The sequence below is a fragment of the Clarias gariepinus genome, chromosome 27 (genome assembly GCF_024256425.1).
Source record: "Clarias gariepinus isolate MV-2021 ecotype Netherlands chromosome 27, CGAR_prim_01v2, whole genome shotgun sequence".
Taxonomy (NCBI): Eukaryota; Metazoa; Chordata; class Actinopteri; order Siluriformes; family Clariidae; genus Clarias; species Clarias gariepinus.
This window is the reverse complement of record NC_071126.1, coordinates 2,306,055-2,329,048: the sequence shown is the minus strand read 5'-3', so window position 1 is coordinate 2,329,048 and position 22,994 is coordinate 2,306,055. Positions and strand designations below refer to the sequence as shown.

The 22,994-nt window shown below is 39.0% G+C and overlaps 1 protein-coding gene across 2 annotated transcripts; it reads left to right on the top strand.

Annotated features, from left to right (window-relative positions):
- Positions 1–1,004: 1,004 nt before the first annotated feature.
- exoc1 (exocyst complex component 1) lies at positions 1,005–21,876 on the top strand. 2 transcript variants are annotated; one of them, XM_053489207.1, is made up of 19 exons: positions 1,005–1,166; positions 4,756–4,887; positions 5,066–5,196; positions 6,342–6,501; positions 7,149–7,336; positions 7,438–7,665; positions 9,258–9,390; positions 9,576–9,685; positions 12,671–12,823; positions 12,966–13,074; positions 15,059–15,103; positions 15,565–15,728; positions 16,740–16,841; positions 16,921–16,997; positions 17,235–17,463; positions 17,669–17,852; positions 18,039–18,238; positions 18,921–19,115; positions 21,016–21,876. In XM_053489207.1, the coding sequence occupies exons 2-19, from the start codon at positions 4,764–4,766 to the stop codon at positions 21,166–21,168; spliced, it is 2,685 nt and encodes an 894-aa protein (XP_053345182.1). In that variant the 5' UTR covers positions 1,005–1,166; positions 4,756–4,763; the 3' UTR covers positions 21,169–21,876. The 2 variants fall into 2 exon arrangements, with proteins under 2 accessions (XP_053345182.1, XP_053345183.1); XM_053489208.1 differs by lacking the exon at positions 15,059–15,103 and having other exon boundaries at positions 21,016–21,872.
- The last annotated feature ends 1,118 nt before the right edge of the window (positions 21,877–22,994 follow it).

Genomic DNA, 22,994 nt, shown 5'->3' with positions numbered 1-22,994 from the left:
TAAAAAAAAGATTTCATTAAATTATTTGAATTGTTATAAGATGAAAACTACTTTCAATAAAACAATAAAAGTAAAACACCGGCTTTTTTTCAAATGAGCTCACGTGCTAACCAGGCACACAGCCATTTTGGAAATTATGTCACAAATTCATTGTTTGTCACATGACTGCACCAGAATGTTTATTATGTCACTTTGGGACTTCATGCATTAAAGTCAAGGGTGAAAGTGAATAAGGAACAGTCTAGAACAGTTAAAAGGGTTCGTAAACAGACATGGGTTTTTATAGGCTACAGATAAAATGCACTCTTTTTAAATTACGTGCTTCTTCTACTTATCCAAAAGTGATATAGTATGGTAAAGCCATGTATTCATCTGAAATGTATTGTTCACAGCATGCTCATTTTATAATGTAAGTGCCCAATAGTGCCTCTTAGTGGATAATGAAGCTTTCTGCAGAAACATATTTCAAACTTGTGCACAATCACATTGTACTACAAAATGCACAGACATTACAACGTGCATGGTCAACAAACATTACAACAACATGGTCCAGTGTTGCATCCAATGGGGCTTTAAAACACTGGAGCAGCATGAGAGGGAGGCGAGATATTCCCCAGGACATCTCCTGAGCATTGACGGCCTAGTGTTGGGCTTCTTTACCTGGATACAGTACTGGTCGCAAGCTCAAAGCCTGTGTCAGGAAGGGCATCTGGCATAAAACCTGTGCACACAACCAAAAGTTGTGTGTGAATCAGATGGTCCGCTGTGATGACATCTTGATGGGAATAAAAAGGACAAACCGGATCATCTGTCTTAGACATCTGTAATGCAGAAAAGATCAATGAGTCTCTTCACATAACATGTGAACATTAAGTCAAACTCTGCTGCTAATGAGATCAGTGCATGAAATAAACATTATTTGTACAGTGGAGTAGTAACTAGTTGCAGTACTGCTCCTTGCCAGTAGGAGGAAACCCGGAACCCGGAAGTCAGGATTGTTCGTGTAAGGTCTGACCGGAAGCCGGGCTGTTTTGGTGTACAGTGTTTTGGGCTGTGTCGCTTTTGACAGATTTTATTTTATTGTCGGAAATGATTAAGAGTAAATAAAAGTGAAAATAGTAACTAAAGGATAAAGATTGCATTAGCAGTAATTCCGCTGTTCCGAGGTAAGAGAGTCGCGCTGGTCTTTTCTGTATCCGGTGTTGCTAAAGGGCTAAAGTGACTAGCCGGTTCTGTTTAATACCTTAATATAGTAATAGTGAGAAAATATTCAGTGGGGTATTTAGTGCCCGGGTGTAGTGGGGTATTTGGTGCCCTGGTGTAGTGGGGTATTTAGTGCCCTGGTGTAGTGGGGTATTTAGTGCCCTGGTGTAGTGGGGTATTTAGTGCCCTGGTGTAGTGGGGTATTTAATGCCCTGGTGTAGTGGGGGTATTTAGTGCCCTGGTGTAGTGGGGTATTTAATGCCCTGGTGTAGTGGGGGTATTTAGTGCCCTGGTGTAGTGGGGTATTTAATGCCCTGGTGTAGTGGGGGTATTTAGTGCCCTGGTGTAGTGGGGTATTTAGTGCCCTGGTGTAGTGGGGTATTTAGTGCCCTGGTGTAGTGGGGTATTTAATGCCCTGGTGTAGTGGGGGTATTTAGTGCCCTGGTGTAGTGGGGTATTTAGTGCCCTGGTGTATTGGGGGTATTTAGTGCCGTGGTGTAGTGGGGTATTTAGTGCCCTGGTGTAGTGGGGTATTTAGTGCCCTGGTCTATTGGGGGTATTTAGTGCCCTGGTGTAGTGGGGTATTTAGTGCCCTGGTGTATTGGGGGTATTTAGTGCCGTGGTGTAGTGGGGTATTTAGTGCCGTGGTGTAGTGGGGTATTTAGTGCCGTGGTGTAGTGGGGTATTTAGTGCCGTGGTGTAGTGGGGTATTTAGTGCCGTGGTGTAGTGGGGTATTTAATGCCCTGGTGTAGTGGGGTATTTAATGCCCTGGTGTAGTGGGGTATTTAATGCCCTGGTGTAGTGGGGTATTTAATGCCCTGGTGTAGTGGGGTATTTAGTGCCCTGGTGTAGTGGGGTATTTAATGCCCTGGTGTAGTGGGGTATTTAGTGCCCTGGTGTAGTGGGGTATTTAGTGCCCTGGTGTAGTGGGGTATTTGGTGCCCTGGTGTAGTGGGGTATTTAATGCCCTGGTGTAGTGGGGTATTTAGTGCCCTGGTGTAGTGGGGTATTTGGTGCCCTGGTGTAGTGGGGTATTTGGTGCCCTGGTGTAGTGGGGTATTTAGTGCCCTGGTGTACTGGGGGTATTTAGTGCCCTGGTGTAGTGGGGTATTTAGTGCCCTGGTGTAGTGGGGTATTTAGCTGTGTAGGTCTGACAGGTTTGTGTCGGCTAACTCAGTCTCACTACACCATTTATTACACCTAGAGATGTGTTTGTTATTTATTTCCCTACTAAGTGTGGAGGCAGCGCCTGACTCACATTACACCTGAGGAGTTCAACCTCCCCTTATCCCTAACATCAAACAACCCTTTATCTAATTTAGTGGCATTTTTGTTTGTTTGTTTGTTTGTTTGTTTCATTTATGTACTGATCTTCCATTACCATCCACTGATTAAAAACATCAAGGAATCTATAAAAATAAAAGATATTTTTTGTCTGTACATTGGTCAGAACTTAATCTTCCAATTATATCTTTAAATTTCATACAGTGGAGAATCCGAAACCAGTCTCTGTCTGTATGTCTGTCCGTCTGTCCAGCCAAATTTTGTCACAGAATCATGCAAAACCCTGCCGGACAGAATTTAATTAAACTTTTTCAGTAGTTAAATATCTTCCTGCACTATAAGTGAAATAAAAATTTTGAGTAAAAGCGATGTTATGAACAGTTTTTTTTTTTTTTTTTTTTGAACAGCCGGATTTTATAAACTAGATTAAAATAAGCCTCAAATAGACTACATGCACAATCTAAACAAACACCTGCACCAATTGATAGTAACTAGAAAAGCTAAACTGAATATTTTTATTGGGGTTAGTTAATATTTTCAATGCTGAAGTAACAGCACTGAAGTTGTACTGTATAAGTGAATTGTAACACGCTAGAGTTGTTTTAAGACAAAACTTAATCTTTATCTGATCTACATTTTTGATTTCTCATTTGTGATTCACCTGCTGATTACCGAACAGGGAATTTAACTTAAGATAGAGGAAGTACAACTTAGCCCTGAACAAGGCTAAAGCATAAAATTTCTATGTGGTCCCTTTTCCATTGATGTAATAAGATAAATACAGTAACAGCAGATTTAAGTACATTTTGTAGTTTCCTAGTATTTACCCACCAATCTAGTGTTGGCACACCAAACAAATTTATAGTTAAGGGGTTTATCTTTGTTGCAGGCAGACATGTACATGGGTTTCAAACTAAAATAATAATATGGCGGATTACGTTGAAGCTGATCAACTTTTTTTAGATTGAATTTTTTAACTATTTCTACAAACTCTTTTCCCATCAACAATGGGTATTTCAGCTAGGTTAAAATATAAAGGTATGGTTTTATAAAAGGTAAACCAGAAAAAAATATTAAGATGGGGCAGAGGGAGCTCAGTAAAGATTGGGGGGAAAATCTATTTAGTTATAAATCTTAATTCTTTTGTGTGGTGATTCACGTATTGCCACAATGACTCCAAAATAAATAGGAATAAAAATTTTTTTATAATTATTATTTACACAAATTAAAGTTTTTCGTAATGATAATAATCATGGCAAATGACAGAGATATGTGCTGCTGTTAAATGGTAAATGTTTGAAGTTATTTTGCTTCTGTGCTTGGTTTTTCATCAAGAAACCTAATGGTATAAGAAATTGGCTACACTTAATTACTCATTAAGTATACACTCAGGAAGTTTTTCATTGCCACTGTTGCCGTCACCCTTGGCTTACTCATCAGAGACATTTCATTCATCATTCATTCAGTCATTCATCTCATTATTATTTAGATAATTTTTTTTTTACACATGTATACATGCAAAACTGTTTCTTTTTTTTTATTTCTATTATTTTTGTGAAGCTGCTTTGAAACAATGATCATTGTTAAAATATATAAATAAAATTTTATTAAATTGAATTAAACTTTTATTAATGCTTGAAAATTTTAATAAAATTTTATATCGAATCATAATATTTATACTTACAGAATTACAATTTTAATTGAACCTAAGGATCATGATAATATTGTATCGGGAGGCGATTCACATGCTTAGGGCTCAGTAGTTAAGGCAGGATATTAAGCTGTACTAATTTTCTGCACAAGATGTGAATATACAATACCATATGGTTGTTTAAGATTGGACACACATTTTGATTTATGTATTGATTTATGTATTAAGTTTCTCACATAAATAAAACTAAAACAATAATAATGTTTCACGTCCCAGTAAACACCTTATTTTAAAAAATATGCAGCGGCTCTAAATTGTTTATTGTAAATGTTATGCTTTTATTGATTAAAGATTAAGGTATCTATGCTAAAATCATGACCTGATGTTCATATGCAAGTTTTTCTTTGTTTTTTAAGTTTTGCAATATGTTTGAAATTTGTGCAGGATTCATTATATTATATATATTAAATAAGAATTCATCTTCTTTCTGTTAAAAAAAGAATCATAGATATCTGAGCTTTATATAATGTAATGTTTTACTTTAGCACTATTGTCCTGACAACTTTATCACTGGCATCTTAATGTCTCTGAGTTAAATCTGTGTAATATTTTCCAGGAAGCAGAATGACTGCCATAAAGCATGCTCTCCAAAGGGATATTTTCACTCCCAACGATGAGCGCCTGCTCAGCATCGTCAACGTCTGCAAGGCAGGAAAGAAGAAGAAGAACTGTTTCTTGTGTGCCACAGGTAGGCAATAAAACCCCAAATGTCCTGTGTCTATTTTTCTCCTTTGTTTTAGTGTTTCACATCAGAACGCAGCTGAAGCACAGATTACATAACGACTCTAAGCACTGGATTCATTAATCTGTAATTTTGTATAATGACCCAGCTCTGCTCTTGGTTTGCCTTTTTTTCCGTGCGTTAGTGACGACAGAGCGCCCCGTGCAAGTCAGAGTGGTGAAAGTGAAGAAGTCAGACAAAGGAGATTTCTACAAGCGACAGATGGCCTGGGAGCTCCGCGACCTGTCAGAAGTAGATGCCAAAGATGCCACCAAGGTGAGGTTTAGGTGGCGCGTAAGAGAGATACTTAAACATGTCAGACATACCATTGCACCATTCTAAGCTTGTGTTTTATGTTCGCCTGCTATTAATGTATTTTACTTACTTTACTTTAGTTATAGCTGGTTATACTGTATAGTCCAAAAGCCTCAACTTGATCGGCTTTAAATCATATATTTTTTTAAATATACAACTGTACTTTGAAATTTACAACTGAGTATTCTGACAGGATGAGAGCCATTGAGTGCTCAAATGAGTAACATCAAAACCCACATTCAAAACCAAAAACAAAAGCACTATTAGCAAAAAAAAAAAATCATCTGATAGTGTTACGTTAAACAACACACTTCTAAGTCATTCTAAATCGTCTCAGAACCGTCCATGTTGTTCAGTTCATGGTTATCATAAACAATAAACAAACAAATCATAGTCTGTAAAAAAAAAAAAAAAAAGTATCAGCCGTGCTGATATTCAATACAACAGCACTCTCTCTCATGTGATGTTGCCTAAATATACTGTCAAGTTTCAGTTGCTTATTTGTACACATTTACATCATTTAGCAAACGATCTTATCCAAAGGAGCTTTAAAGAGAATTAGTAAGAATATTTTGTAAGTAATTTTATGTCATTGAGATTAATCAAAGTTAAAGAATGCGCGAACCAAGAATGAGCCAACGCGAACCCAAAAACTTAGACGAATAGAATTAATTATTTGGTTATGACAAAGTCTGTAGTCTGGGTAAGTTTCCTGCAAACACAAACAATTTCACAACACAATCTGTCATAAAGCAAACATGATTTTGCTTAATGACAGATCAAATTATGTGCGTGAGTTTAAAGAGAAAAAAGATAATGTTCTTAAACGTCTGTGCTTCTGGTTTAAAAGTTTGGCTTTTGTTTAGACTAGAAGCCTTAGGGTAAACAGGACAGGACCTCCACTTCAAAATGAGACCAGAGACGCCTTATTTCTTTCCTCATTGTGGAAAACTTCAAAGTAACCGCGCTATGGCATATAATCATTAGGATAGTGATATGTCTTGTCACTTGGCAGTGTGTTTTCTTAGCCAATCTTCAATGTTCCATGCATATCATCAGTTATAGTTCGACTTATAGCCAGCTGTTTACTTTCCCTGGCTATGTAGGAGAACCCAGAGTTTGACCTACACTTTGAGAAGGTGTATCGCTGGGTGGCCAGCAGCACGGCAGAGAAGAACTCCTTCATTTCCTGCATCTGGAAGCTGAACCAGCGCTACCTGAGGAAGAAAGTGGAGTTTGTTAATGTCAGCCCTCAGCTGTTGGAAGGTAGAGCATTTTTACACATTTACACAACTTACTACTGGTGCTAAGCAGTAACAGCATGTGCGGTGGGATTGTGTTTTACAGTATGCACAGACTGTGTTATAATAACAGTATGAACTTCATTATGAACAATTTCAGTAGATGACTAAAGTGCATGTAGAATTACTGAAATTGTTAGTTATGTTCATGCAGCCAAATATTTACCTGATTAAATACTCTTTCTCTTTTTCTCTCTCTCTTTCTCTCACCTCTTTCACTAAGTGGCTTTATAATGCTTTATAACCTCTCCTATGCATTCTTCTTCCTTAAATATCTCATCGGCCAGAGCTCCCTGAAGGTTGGTACAGGTCCTACTTTTTCCTCCTTTGTCTCTGTTCTCCATCATCATTCATCTTTTCATTTTCTTTATGTCCCCCTCACATTGAGTTGGAGCACCACCCATGATGGTTTTTATCTGTTTTGATTCACCTTCATGTAGCAAGAGTTGTTTAACTTTAATCTGTGCACAAAGAACACTTTTGCTGATTGTGTATGTGTGATGCCCTTTAGGTTCTATCCTAATAATAATTTAAATTCTACGCTACATATTATGTGTGCTTCCCTATTAAGTAGTAGTTATTAGCTCTCTAACACACTTACCTCTTTCTCAGAGTCAGTCCCTAGTGGCGAGAGCCAGAGCGTCACCGGCGGTGATGAGGACACTCTGGACGAATACCAGGAACTGAACACGCGTGAGGAGCAGGACATTGAGAACATGATGGAGGTGTGCGAGTATGCCATCTCCAACGCCGAGGCCTTCGCTGAGAAACTTTCCAGAGAGCTGCAGGTCCTGGATGGGGTGAGTAACTTGTGGACACTTTACTTTCTTTTCTTTTTTTTCAACACCGCTCTCTTTCATTCTTTTTGTTTGACTGTCTCTCCACCCAAACATCCATTCAGGCCAATATCCAGTCAATCATGGCGTCGGAGAAGCAGGTGAACATCCTGATGCAGCTGCTGGATGAGGCGTTGACTGAGGTGGATGCTATAGAGGGAAAGCTGCTGAGTTATGAGGAAATGCTACAGAGCGTCAAGGAGCAAATGGACCAGATCTCTCAGAGCAACCGGCTCATTCAGATTAGCAAAACCAACAACGGAAAGCTCCTTGAGGAGATCCAGTTTTTGGTGGTGAGTATCTATCTGAGCTGTGATGTTAGGGGTGGTGTGTGAGATGAGTAGATAGATAAACGAGAATGTCGAAGCATACTGCAACAGTAAAGATCAATGCAATATCAGACAAATAGAGAGAAATTATAAATATTATATGATACTGTTGAAACACTTCATATCACCATATCTACAGCCCTATGAAAAAGTATTTGCTTTTGCATATTTTGCATATAGTAAGTCCCTGACTTACGAACGAGTTCTGTTCTAGAAGTATGTTCGTAAGTCATATTCGTTTGTAAGTCCAACAAAGTGCAGTCCAAAGAGTCGTGCACACCAATCTCACCTATGCTGAGTCAGCATGGTTTTGCGCGGTGACGGCAAGTACTATAAGGTGTTATTCACCATCTGAACAGCTTTACAGGAGAGCCATTTCTATTATCTAATAACTGGTTGTGCCACTCTTGGCGTAAACACTGCAATTAAGCAATAACTGGCAATGAGTCTTTCACATCACTGTAGAAAAATTTTGGCCCACACTTCTTTGCAGAATTCTTTTAATCTAACCACATATGAGGGTTTTCGAGCATTAACTGCCACAGCATGACCTTAATCAGATTTAAATCCGGACATTGACTAGGCTTCTTCTAAACCCTTTATTTTTTATTTTTTTGTTGTTGAGCAAGAGGTAGACTTGCTTGTGTGTTTCAGATCATTGTCCTAATGCATTAACCCAAGTGCACTTCAGTTTGAGGTCACAAACTGATAACCGGACACTCCCCTTCATGTTCCATCGGTCATGGCAGGTTGTCCAGGTCCTGAAGCTACAAAGCAGCAAAGCAAGTCTTGGAGATAATCAAGATCTCAAGTCTGAGATGAGCCTTCGTGTTCTTTTTGGTCTTCAGTGGCTTTCGCCTTGGGACTCTCCCCTGGATTTTTGCCCAGTCTTTTTCTTATTTAATCTTTAACTGAGGCAATTGAGGCATGCAGGTCTTTATATGTTGTTTTGGGTTTTTTATGAGCTCCTGGATGAGTTGTCTGTATGCTTTTGGTGTACATTTGGCTGCCCACTCCTGGGAAGGTTCACCATTCTTCCAAGTTTTCTCTATTTGTGGATAATGGCTTAGCCTTAGACATGGCGTGATAACCCTTTTCAGACTGATGTCAGTTACTTTGTTTTATCTGTTCTTAATTTCTTTTTAAATTGCATCATGATGTGTTGCTTTTTGAGGTCTTTTAGCATGCTTTACTTTAAGAGACAAGTTCTATTTAGGTGATTTCTTGATTCAACAGGTCTGTCAGTAATCAGGCCTTGGGGTGGCAATTGAAATTTAACTCAAAATGTGGTTAATCACAATTAATTCATGGTTTACCAAGAGAGACATGTACTTCAGTAAGGTTTGAACAGCTTTTCTACCCAGGTTATTTTTGTGTAATATTAAAAATGTGTTTGATGGTCTGAATTGTTTAAGCGTGGCAAATATGTAATGCTTTTTTTTTTCTAATAAAAAAAAAGAAATACTTTTTTACAACACTGTATTGATATAGATATTTGATAAATGAGACTGGGCTCTAAAACTCAAGGTGGAAAGTGTGACTTTTTGTCTTTGCAGAACTATATGGATTTGTCTAAAGGGCATATCAGAGCTCTACAGGAGGGAGACCTGTCTTCTCCGAAAGGTATCGAGGCCTGCATCAATGCCTCTGAGGCTCTGCTGCAGTGTATGAACGTGGCCCTTCGACCAGGTAGGGATAAGTGTGTGTGAGTGTATGTGTGTGTGTAACTGTGTGAAGTGTCCAAAGTAAGACAATAAAATTCTTTTGCAGAGGAGATGAAAGTAATGGTCCAAGTACTCATGGATAGGCATACATAACATGTAACATGTACATAACATCAAAACTCTGTGTGCGTGTGTGTGTGTGTGTGCCAGGTCATGACAAGTTGTCGGCCGTGAAGCAGCAGCAGCAACTCTTTGCTGATCTCCGAGACAATTTTGCCCGTCGCCTCACCAACCACCTCAACAATGTCTTTGTGCACCAGGTAACGCTCACTGTGCACACTTTTTATTTTTATTTTTTTTGTTTAAATAAGCTCTGTTCATTTCTCTTTTTTTTCCTCCTAGTCTGTGACTGTTTTCCTGTTCTGATTTCGCTCTGTGACCTGTTTGCTTCTCTTCTGAAATCTTTTGTCTCTCTGTGCCACCTCACTTCATTCTTAGTTCAACCACTTCAGTCACTTCAAAATGACCATTCCTCAATTCTATAGGTCGTCCTGTCTGTCACTCCCTGTGAGTACACGCCTCCCCGCTGTTTGACCCGCCCTATAACCTCTAACCGAACTTGGTGTCCTCATTGACTCCGCTAACATCCAACCATCCACCGAATGTCCTTGCTTCCACAGAAGCATGTGTGTGGTGTTTTCTTCATCTCAAGAAGTTTACCAGCTCATGATCCATGAACTCACCAGTACCACCAGCCAGCGCTATCTGAAATTATTATTTTCTCTCACTTCACCTGGAGGTGTGGAGGAAAAAAAAGAAACACTGCATTCTTTTTTTCTTTTTTTTTGTTCAGTAAGAACTGCTTTTAATCCCTCCTGGTTATGTGTAGTAAAGTACTTTTGATGAGTATATAAAATTAAGTATAAAAGATCCTGCATGACATAATTAGGGGCCGTATTTGGAGTTGGTGACTTACTGTACTGAATATACTGTATGTGAGATATTTAGAATATACACAGAGATTGAGAAACATATTCTGAATAGTGTTATGTAGGTGCCTGGGCTGATTGTGTGAGCACTTAGATTATTAAAAAGATCTGTCAGATTTGATAAGAAGTGGTGTTTTTTTTGGTCTTGCATCTTTTTTAGTCTGAACAGACCAACTATAAAGTTCAGGTGTGGGTTTTGGTTGAGCCACTTAAAGAGACTTGCCTTGAATCCATCCCCTGGCTGTATACTTCTCTGTGTGAGGTTATGTGCCTGCTGGGTTCTTTGATTCTCTGTATTTGTATTTGTACAGGTCGGGATTAAGACATTGACTACTGATTGAAAGGTCATGCGTTTAAAGCACCACTGGGGCAAGGCACCTAAAAGTCAACTGCTCAGATGTATAATGAGATGAATGTCAGTCGCTCTTGATAAGCACATCTTCCAAACACATAAATATAAATGCACTTGTTTCAATTCTGGACTCTACATTCCTGCCCCTGAGAAGGATTCCCTTTGTATATTGCTGCATTGATGCAAACAGTTGGTGCCTATCCCTTGCTCTTTCGTTGGTTTTATAAGAACGTCTTTTTCCTTTCCTCTCTGAGAAAGGAAAAAGACAGTATCTCTCCCTTACACATCTTACTCAAGGAAGCTTTCTGTCTCTCCACTTTATCATAAGGGCCTAAGTGAGTGACCATTTCTGAAATGGTCATTATTCTGATTGTGATTTATGGTCATAATATCCGATGCTACCCAAATAAGCATGGATTCCCTGTTAAGTCTTGTTCCATTTTAAGATTTTTTTTCCTGTTGTCATCTCAGGGTAGTGTACTATCTATGATTTATTAAAAAAAAAAAAAAAAACATTAGTTAAAGCTGCTTTGCACCAATGACCATTGTTAAAAGTGCTATACAAAAGGAAGTTGAAATGAATGGAATTCTGGCTGAACTCCTTTCTACTTTTGAGGATTTATTAAAGCGGCCATTTTATCGTTCCTCATGGTTCTAAACGTCTTCTGTTTTTAAAAGGATGGAGCCTAGAGTGGTCCTGGGAATATTTAATGCTTTCGAAATGTTGTATACTTATTCCCCGGTTTATCTTTAGGCAAACTTTCCACTTTTTTTTTTGTCTAATATGTAGTGTGAATTGCTTTTCTACATCATGTCAGATCAGTTGTGTTTACACTCCAGTGAAGGTCGCGAGACATATCTAGGATTTTAAAGCAGGCATTCTGCTCAGTTTGTATTTTTTTGGTTAAGGCTCTGCTTACTTAGTCAGAAGAAATATTTAAGTTTTTTATATTTAGGTATTAGATTAAGGCTATAATCAGACTACTAGCCTAAAGTGACTCAATCCTGATTTATTCAGCTTTTTTAGGGCTATGTGAACGCACAAAGATGTTTTTCAGATTGGATCCACAACTTTTGTATGGTGTCCCAGATTGGATCGCCGTATATGAGGTCCCGCGGCTTGAATGAGAATGAGCAGATTGTAATTTATACGCCTTTTTGCCTATGCACATGGGAAAGCCGCTTGCAGACCTCAATCAGCACCATTAGTGCGGGGATTTCCTAGCAGCACTCAAACAGCTGATAAAATGAGGCATTTGGCTTTGTTCCCTGTTTCTGACAAATACAACTGACTAACTGCCCCAGAGCAAAACCCCAAGCAAGTTTTTTTTTTTTTTTTAATAAACGCCTGAACTGAAATAAATGAGCGCTCGCACAAATATAATGTGTTTTAATCCAAATACCACAAGCACGCAAGACATATCAATGTGTCCACATTAGAGTCCGATAAAAGTCACAAATACACAGACAGCAGTCCTGATACACACCTGTGTGAGGTCTCAACCCGCACACACAAGCAGCGATTCATTTAAAGGTCAGAATACGAACAGACGCTTCTTATTATAAACTCGCACGTCACTCAACTCTGAATACGGCCCAGTAGCTGCTGGATGTGAAGTCGAGACAGATAAAGAGTGTCGGTGTGAGGTAAGAAGGTCAGAAAGCACGCTGTTTGAGTTGAGAAAGTGAAGCATGTTTGCAAGTGTCAGGAGAGGAAGGAGAGATCCCTTACAAGGATAAAAGACTGCCTGTAAGGAAATGTTAGTCCAGACTAACTGCATCATAAGATCATGCCTGTAGGTCTGCTCGTTTCCATTAACGGATTATTTCTTACAGTGATGTCTTCAGAGAGTGTGTGTGTATGTGTGTGTGTGTGCGCGTGTGTGCTCCTCTCAGAGCTGCATCAATGTATTGTTTTTCTTAACCATTTTGGGTGTTTGTGTATCTGTACTGTATACGTGTAGGGTCACGATCAGAGCTCGACACTTGCGTCTCAGCACACGGCAGAGCTGACCCTGCCCAAGCACAGCCCCCTACACAGAGACCTGCTCAGATATGCTAAACTGATGGAGTGGCTGAAGAACACACAGAGGGAGAAGTATGAGGGCCTGTCCAGGGTGAGACTCTTTCATCACCTGCATCATCATCACCATCATTGCCCTAAAGAAATCAATGCTATTATTATATCACCTTAAGAATTTTTTAAACATCATCAAACCAGGAATAAACTAAGCATGTTCTGTCTCTAATTTAACTTAGACCTATGTGGACTACATGACTAGATTGTATGAAAGAGAAATCAAAGACTTCTTCGAGGTCGCAAAAATTAAAATGGCTGGAACAACCAAAGAAGGGAAAGGAAAGTTTGGTAAGATTTTACTTGTCTCTTTTTGTTTACTTGTTTTTCCCTCCATATGCAAATTCATTGTTGTCAGCTCGTGCTCAGTGTCTGTCCTGTGTTTGCACCGGCCTTTTGCTTGCATTTGTGCATTTGTCTTAATCTAATGTTCTACACAAGATAGAGTTGACATTGCTTTGCTCTAATGTTGCTCCTAATGAAAAGCCCTTCAGTTTATTGACGTCAGAAGCATTAGTGTCGTACTGGACAGACAATCTAAATTGCTAACGACTCATTATTAGAAAGAGTAAACATTCAGGAAGTTGATCTGTCTACTGTGCCTTAAAATACCTGAAATCTCTTAAGCAAAATAGATTATTTTAGCTTAATTTGGTTTGTTGCACTGCACCTAAATTGGTTTGTTCCACATTTACTCAATTAAAGGATTGGTGCTGTGAGTTGGATAGTTTTACAATTATAAATATTATTTACATTTGGGGCTGCAACTAAAAAAAAAAAAAAAAAGGTAATTTTCAGATAGGACAATAAAACCAAAACTTTTTAGAATACTCAGTGCTTTTTATCTCCCAATTCATGATTTGGGTTTTATAAATATTCATAAACATTTATATTTTTATCAGATAAAAAGAAATACAATTTCACAGCCTTTTTTGTAGTGTACGTAACCTTTTTAAATTCAAATCTTTCAATGATCTTAATTGTCATTCAGATAAAGCTTGGACATGATTACGGACACAGATTTTTTTGCATTTTAAGCTTTTAAAGCAATTTAAAAGTAAACCAATTTAGGCAAAAGTTTTTACAGTTCATGTGCTCCTAGAAGCTTACGCTAATTTTAGTACCAATACTCCAAGAAATATAAACAATTTGCATTTTATATTATTATTGTTTGAAGTGAGACATATCACAACGCTCTTGGATAGCAGGATTTAATCCAAAGTTTAGACTTCAGCCCTTTTTCAGTTGTTGTATAGGCATGGGTTTAGATGGATACATGGATAGATGGATAGATAGACGTACATTTTGAAAATTCCATCCATCCAGTAGCAATGATAGCAGGTAGCAATTGTGAATATACACACTCCAATTTAATAAACCATTTAGATTTCTTTCCCCTCTATTGTGACCCTTATATAGGAATATTCCCGTCCCTGACCTGTTGCGCAGCTTTTCTGTTCTCTGGAGGGGTCTGGCTTAATTACACAGACATTAAAATGGCATACTCAGAAGAGAAGTGAATTATAAGGAAGTTAATTTAAAAAAAAATGCATTACTTAAAGACAATTTCAGCTGCAGCCTTAACACACACTGGTCTGGGGAGATATGGGACATTTTAAACCATCGAGTTGTCCTGCAAAGTTTTGAAGATGGTTATAAATGAAAACTGGATACACTAAGTTGACTCGTGCAAGGCAGTTCATTTGCCTGACTTAAACATTGATGTCATGTGTAAATGATTACAAATTAAAAATATTGCTCAAATTATAACACAAGTTCATGATGGTAACAGAGTAGGTGTAATGTAAAGTCTTTCCATGAGTATGTGTTTTTGCTAAAATAAAAAAGTGATGTCATGCACCACAGCATGCTTCATAACTCAGTCAAACTAATTGATAATTATTGTCCATTATCTACTAAAGTCATTTCGTTAACAGGCTTTAATCATCTTGTTTTCTAGTAGTTGCAGCCCTATCTGAATCATTGAACTAATATCTGCACAGTTACAAAAGAGCCTTAATTTTTGTTTTATAATAAAACGCTCTCCATCAGACAGAGATCTCAGCCCGACTCTATTCTATTATCCTGTGGAAAACAAAATGCTAGTGAGTTTCGTTTTTACACAGTTTGAAGGCTGGCCAAGCTGACTTCGACAGCGCATGTCAATGTGTATACCTCTGACCTCATGTCTAACCCCTAACCCCTGAGTCCCACTGCATGTCATGAGCCTAACGTGTCTCTGTCTCTGATGCCTGCCTTTCTAACTGGCCTGCAGCCACGCTTCCTCGGAAAGAGAGCGCTCTCAAACAGGAGACTGAAAGTAAGTACCATGCATCTTTCAACGCTTAAGTGCCACCTTTTACTTTTATATATTTTTTATGATAACTGACTTTAGAAAGAATGCAACAAATCTTTTAGTAAGCGTTGTGTTTTATGCAACACAGTTTACGAAACACACACACACACAAATGTTTTCACATCATTCTCATGACAATCTCCTGATGTGTGTGTCTTTCACTAAACATTTGCTTGCAGAGCTTTACAGAGTCTGATGATTAGTCTAAGCTCTTTGTTATAAGCTTTTTGTAGTCCTATTTTAGTTCTATTATAAGTGTAGTCTACAATTCATGCTGTATTATGCTGTATTATGAATATGATTAATGTTTTTAATAGTAATATTTATATTGCCAGAGTCATAAATAACAGCATAAACACAGTATGTTTGTTATCAGTTGGAGCCTCTCTGTCTCTGAGTGTCTGTCTTCTCTGGGACTCTCTTAGGTCTTCATGGGAGTTCAGGGAAGCTAACTGGCTCCACCTCCAGCCTAAACAAGTTGGCCGTCAGCAGTTCCAACAGCCGTCGCTCGCAGTCTTCGTCTTTGCTGGACATGGGCAACATGTCCGCTTCCGACCTGGATGTAGCTGACAGGACCAAGTTCGACAAGGCAAGAACAAAATTTCTGTTAGTCTGTAATTCAGTTTTAGATAATAATCTCTTCTATGACAGTAGATACCTAAGAAATGTTCAGCCAGTCAACGCCCTTTCCTCAACCAGAGACCCAGTGGATGAAGGTAAACATGAATATGAGGAGAGAGAAGAGTTGACCAATCAGGAAAGGAAGCAAAATGTCCTAATGCAGTGTGCCATACGCGACTGATTAACTAGTAGCGGACAGTTCACCACTCTCGCACTAGCAGAATACACAGATACTGGAGCGGTAGTGCGAGTACTAATTAATTTATTATTATTGATGATATTTAAATAAAGCAGTTATTAATTTATTTTATGTATGCGATGGCTGTAATAAAGGGAAAACAGTACCTGGATGAATGTTCAGAAGTGTTAAATAGCACTATAGATGGTTAAACATGTCAAGTGACATAATTAAGCAGTATCACACCAGAGGGGGTGCTGTTGTCCTGAATATCAGCACAGCTGTCACACTGGCGTAGGAATGAAGTCTTAGCCCAAATACTGAAGATATCACAGCCATGCTGATTTTCAGTACTGCGGAATGACCTTAAGTGTGATGTTGCTTTTATACAACATTTATTATCAAAACATTAGGATTTTTTGTTTAATAATAAATTATTACTGGTACTAAGTAGGCAGAAAATGTGAAGAGTAAATTATGTGGGTGGTGGTGGGTAGTCCTGTAGCTCTTGTAAGTTTCTCTTTCAATTTTTCTGCATCGCCCCACATCCCAAAAACCCATCATTAATATTTTTCTATAAGCACATGATCAACTGTGTTTTAATTCCTACTTAATTGATTCCATAAGTTCATCAGTCCCGGAATGACTAACATTACCTTTTACAGTCATACAGTACTTTTCTGAAGGTGCACTTGTTTTGGAGTGAGTGTATTAGCTGTGGAGTAGTTTATTCAATAAGTTTATACTGACCATGTTGGTGTTTAAGGTTTTTATTTATTACTCTGTCTTTGTGTTTTGTAGATCTTTGAGCAGGTCCTCAGTGAGTTGGAGCCTCTGTGTCTGGCTGAACAGGACTTCATCAGCAAGTTCTTTAAACTGCAGCATCAGCCAGCGCCAGCTCAGGTGTGTATGCGCGTGTGTGTGTGTGTATCTTTTTGTTTAATTTAAGCTGTATATTATTATTATTATGAATGTTCCTTAGGGAGAAACCACGGATGATTATGATGGCGCACTCCAGTCCAGACCAGCCAGCGAGCACAGACACTCCATATCATCAGAGTAAGCGAGCGCTCGTGTCTCCACATTCATACACTCCTTCATCAGGGATTGAGCAGAATTTTTATATTTATGCCAGGAACTCATTTTCTCATTCTTGTTTTTGCTCAGCTTTGATATGTGTGTCATTCTTTACAATGTTAATGCTTTATTAGACTTTTTTGTCTTCCTGGCTTTTTGGTTCTTTTCACCTTCATGTCAAATTATTTATCTCACTTTTTCTTTCTTTCCTTCTCTCAGTAAGGACATGGTGAGGCAGATGATGAATAAGATCTTCCACAGCATTGAGACAGAACTTAACAGTCTGATCGCGCTGGGAGATAAAATCGACAGCTTTAACTCTCTCTACATGCTCGTAAAGATGAGCCATCACGTGTGGACAGCCGAGAACGTGGACCCCGCATCTTTCCTTAGCACAACGCTGGGTAACGTGCTGGTCACCGTCAAGAGGAACTTCGACAAGTGTATTGTGAGTCAGGAGTCACAGGCAGCTGGATAACAAGGCTATAGGGAGACGGTTTAGTCTCTCTGATCGTGCCAAGAAATTAGTCATCATTTTCTAAAACCTTATAGTCAGCTCCAGAATAATGTGCACCCTTAGTAAAGATGTGTTTAAACAAATCTAAAGTTGCAGTGCTGTGAGTTTTCTCATTCGTGCATGTTTTTGCCCTCAGTTTGGTCAAATCAAGCAGATGGAGGAGGTGAAGATCTCTAAAAAGAGTAAAGTGGGCATCTTGCCCTTCGTCACAAGCTTTGAGGAATTTGCCGAACTGGCTGAGACGATTTTCCGTAACGCTGAGCGACGGGGTGACCTGGATAAAGCGTATGTCAAACTCATCAGAGCTGTCTTTGTGAATGGTGAGACACTTGGCTCAGACATATTCTTTGTCATTGTTTCATGGATGTTCTGATTACATGTTTTTTGTGTGAAAATAAAGCTAGTCACGTGGAAGTGGTTCATAATAGTGATTCATAATGATGATTTGTCTGTCATTCAAAAAAATATCAGCTGCTAATTATTGTGTCTGTGTCTGATGGGAACAGTGGAGAAAGTGGCAAATGAAAGTCAGAAAACCCCCCGCGACGTCGTGATGATGGAGAACTTCCACCACATATTCTCCACTCTGTCACGCCTCAAGATCTCATGTCTGGAGGCGGAGAGGAAGGAGGCCAAGCAGAAATACACAGACCATCTTCAATATTATGTTATTAACTCGCTGGGTCAGCCGCTGGAAAAACTCAACGTAAGGAGCAGAGATTTACAGGAATTCTTCTTTTAAACCTCAAAAACATGCTGTGTTTCTGTTCTGTTTAGTGTAAAGGAGTGAGATATAGAAAAACATTTAAACTTATAAGCCCATAAAGGTGCAATCTTTTGAGCACCCCACACACAAATTTATTCATATTTTGCTTCCAAAGAGACGGACTTTCTAGTCCCTTTAATGTAGTCTTGAGGAATAGTTCTCCTTGCTTCCTCAAGGACTTTTTTGTCTCATTTTCAGTCTAGTCCCTGTCCCTGAGCAGTTACAGAGGAATGGTTTTTGTTTGATAAACTACACAGTGATTCATTTAAGCAAAAAAAAAAAAACTTATGGCAACCCTCCAACGTAAGGCGTGAGCCACTGAGATGAACAGGTGCAGATGACGACAGGTGATCAGGCCGGTGGTGATTAGTATACTCGTGATGCTGAGTAGTTGAAACAGACGAGAGGTGAAATGAGGCTGCTGAGGTTGTCACATAAACAACTAATTTTTAAAATGGTTAAATCTTTAGGAAGTTTGCAGCCTGTTGCAGTAAAACATTTGTTCCCATTTGTTCAATTTACTTTACATCATTTAATTTAATATAAAAATGAGGGAGACTTTTGCACAGTGCTGTGTATGTGTTGACCTACCTTACTTGTGTGTGTGTGTGTGTGTGTGTAGCACTTCTTTGAGGGGGTGGAAGCACGTGTGGCTCAGGGTGTGAGGGAAGAGGAGGTGAGCTACCAGCTGGCTTTCAACAAACAGGAGTTGAGGAAGGTGATCAAAGAATACCCAGGAAAAGAGGTGAAGAAAGGTCTGGACAATCTGTACAAGAAGGTGGACAAGCACCTGTGCGAGGAGGAAAGTCTCCTACAAGTGAGTGATCTGAATCTATTTTAGGAAATATTTGTTTTAATGCAGTTGCCACACGGCCTTGATTTTAATCACGCATGCACATAACTGCTGTCCGGATCTGGTGTTTCTAGTCCATGAGCAGTCATTTTAGCATTTTAAGGCGCTTGTCTTACTTAAAACCTTTTACATCAAAGAACATTATCAGGGGCTGGCAAAAATGCTTAACCCATGGGTGTTTCTTCATTTCGGCCATTCAGTTTTACATGCACACACCAAATTCAGGAGTTATGAGTCAAATTTCACAATTTTGTCATCTCCACCCACTAGGAAGTCAAATTTTGCACTTTTACCAGCTAGCAAACCATTAAACTCTCCTACAGGGTTCATGAGATTTACACCAGATTTGATCAACATGATGTTAAGATAACCAGGAGCTTTTGGTATCTCAAATGTTTGCCATAACAAGGTGATTAATTATAGTTATACCATACAAACAGAGAGCATAACATAATTCTTAGTCACATCCACACTGTATTAACGATTTACTGTCAAAGTGCCACCACAACTTTTTTAGTACTCGTTCTCAGAGATCCAGATTGAAGGGTGTGTTTAAGTGACATGTTGATTAAGTGAGTGTATCTGTGTGACACTTTAAGTAAGGGAAGATGTGTGTGTGGATAGTTAACCACCAACATGTTAGTTTATCACACCACACAGAAACAGGAAGTGTTGCATTCCCCCAAACATTTAAAACATGTTCATGTGTCTGTTTTTTTAAGCTTCTCTTTCTGCATTCTGCATGCCACTTTAGAAATGCTGAAATGTTTAGAATGTCGCTGCTGTGAGATGTGCTTACTCTAAACTTTTAGGATTCCTTTAACTGCATTTGCAAAAAATAATAATAATAATGTTAATAAAAAATCAGTACTGTAGTTTTTGAGCTTGTGTCATTAAAAATGACTCAAGTATTCAAGACACAGAGGTTTGTGCTTTCCAACTGCATTGATTTCGAGAGAGGAGAAAAAAAGCAGCATGGGGGTGTCAAAAATGATCTGCAGTTTTGTTATATTAAAGCTTCTGTTTGCCACACTGTCTTATCAGCGCTTTTTATTCAAGGCAGGTGTGAACATGTTACATCAGTTCATTTGTAACTGTGATGCAAGCAAAAATTGACTTCTTTGGCTTGTGATTTGCAAGAAAGAAGAGCAGCGTGCAGTGATTTGTTTTTGTTCTGAGGGTGTAACTGTGGCAAAACAACTTGCCGAAGAACATAAACAGAAGAAAAAAAAATTAACATTGACCAATACTCTAAGGAAGGTGAAAGCTTCTTAAAGAGAATCATTACTGGTGACGAGACATGGATTCATCACTACAAGGCTGAGAGTAAACGGCAGAGTCTAGAACGGAAACATTCTCAATCTCAGACCAAAAAAAACTCAAAAGACAACCATTAATTTAAAGGTCTTAAAACATCACCAGGAAGAAGGTTTAGTAATTACCAGTGGTCATGACAGTGAGATGCTTACCAAAATGTGGATTAAACTTGGAGGATTGTTGTCCAAGGGCATTGTGATCTTGCATGACGATGAACGTCTGCACACTTCAGCCCACACTGCCAACACTTTGATTTTAGGTGTTAAACATCCTTCCTATAGTCCTGATCTTGCTCAGTCAGACTTTCCGCTGTTTGCTCCCCTGAAAGCAGCCCTATTCACTTCTAATAAAGAAGTTAAGACTGCGTTGCATTCGGGGGTTCACAGCTCGAAATTCTCACATTTTTAATAAGAGAATACGAAAGCTTGTTGACATTAGCAGTTTGGCTGTAAAATTCATTTTAATTTTTGACTCACCCTCGTAGTAATTCTTGCCTGTTGAAAACACTGATTATATTTTTTTTTCGATATGAATTTCACTTGCCTAGGTGGTGTGGCACTCCATGCAGGACGAGTTCATCCGGCAATATAAGCATTTTGAGGGTCTGATAAATCGCTGCTACCCTGGCTCGGGCATCACCATGGACTTCACCATACAGGACATGCTGGAGTACTTCTCCAGTATCGCCCAGTCCCACTAGAATGGGGACATGGAAGTGAGAAGGGAAGAGATTGTGTGCGTTTGTGTGTGTGTGTATTAAACTGTTGAGTGATCAACTACAATGTTAGCATTATAAACTGTTATGCAGTACATCCTAATCTGTGTATGTACACTACAACTCTAAAAATCACTTTTTGGCAATTAAATAAATTCATCTCGGTTTTTTTTTTTTTTTTTAAATCTTTGTTTAAATCCCGGGATAAAGTAACACTGGGGCCTATTGTAAATGTATAATATATAAATTAACAGTAACAGTGAAACATTGTAATGACTCAATTTTCTTTTTTTTCCATGAAATTCTCCCCCACTTAAAACCATATTGAATCTACAGTTATGTCCTTATCTGATGCCAAATGTAAAATGATAATTTAAAAAAACACTTTCACTGTAATTCTGTGTTTGTGAATTATTTAAATCCTCTCACTAATGTCTGGTACAGTTAAAAAGAATAAATAAGAATATAGTTGCAAGTAACGATGACGGGCCCAAGCACCCTGTGCCATCGCTACTCCAGCAGCGCACAATCTGTGAGTGTGTTAAGACCTCGAAAAAGCCATCGCCACCCGGTTGCACCGCACAACTTGCATACATCACACACTATACAGGGCTAATGTCAGTTTGGGCCCGAAATATTTGGTGTGTGTGATGAGTAAGTGTTTGTGCATGTTTGTGTGTGTGGTGTGAGAGACATGTGACTTGTTAGTGGGTGTTTCTGCGTGCGGGCGTGTGATTGAAAGAATAAATAAGAATATGATGGGAACGTAAGACTAGTTGAGTCCACTTGAAAAGGTCTTGACTACAGTTTCTGGTTCCCGTCGGGTGTAAAAACTAACATGGAAGTGGACTGCTATTTTAAAAAATGTGATGTCATCAATAGTCAAATAAAAAAAAAATCAAATTTTATGTGTCACATACACAGTACGAAATGTAGTAAAATGCTTACACGACCGCCAGTGACCTTAAAAAGAGAATGAAAGCTTATAATAAGTAATAAATATGAATAAAAGAAATAAGATAGAAAATTTAAATAAAAAAATAAAAATAACATTTAACTAGAAAAAATAGAACTAAAAATAGAAACTGTGTGCGTGCTTCACACGGATACTGACAGCTTCCCTAACCACAGGTGTCCACCATGCTGTTTAAAGGTTACCGCCCCTTAAGGCACCCAGAACCTTAAGACCACAGCTTACAGCTGCAGCTTTAGCAATAGAAGCTTTGAACATTGAACTCTGATTCAATTTCCCCAGCTCCTACAGGGATGCTGAAAAAGCTTCGCTAGAGCTGGGAGTTGAAGGCCTCTTGGACAGGGGCCCCCCCTAGATGTTCCCAATTTACCTGCACTACCACCAGATGGTAATCAGTTGACAGCTCCGCCCCCCTCTTTACCCGACTGTCCAAGACATATGGCCTCAGTTTAGATGATATTACCACGAAATCGATCAATGACCTTTGGCCTAAGGTGCTTTGGTACCAAGTACACTTATGAGCATCCCTATGTTCGACATGGTATTTGTTATGGACAATCCATGACTAGCACAGAAATCCAATAATAAAACCCTGCTCGGGTTTAGACCAGGTAAGCTGTTCCTCCCAATCACGCCCCTCCAGGTATCTTCGTCATTGCCCACACTAACAAAGTTCAACCCCTGGTCCTTTGAGGCCTTCAGCCTTCACTGCTACCCAAATAACAGCGCACCCAACCCCATCGGTTTCTCACGCAGGTGGTGGGTCCACGTTGCTCTTATGGGCTGTGGCTCCGGACATGGGCCCCGGGCTTTCTCCAGGCACGGTCACTTTACTCCC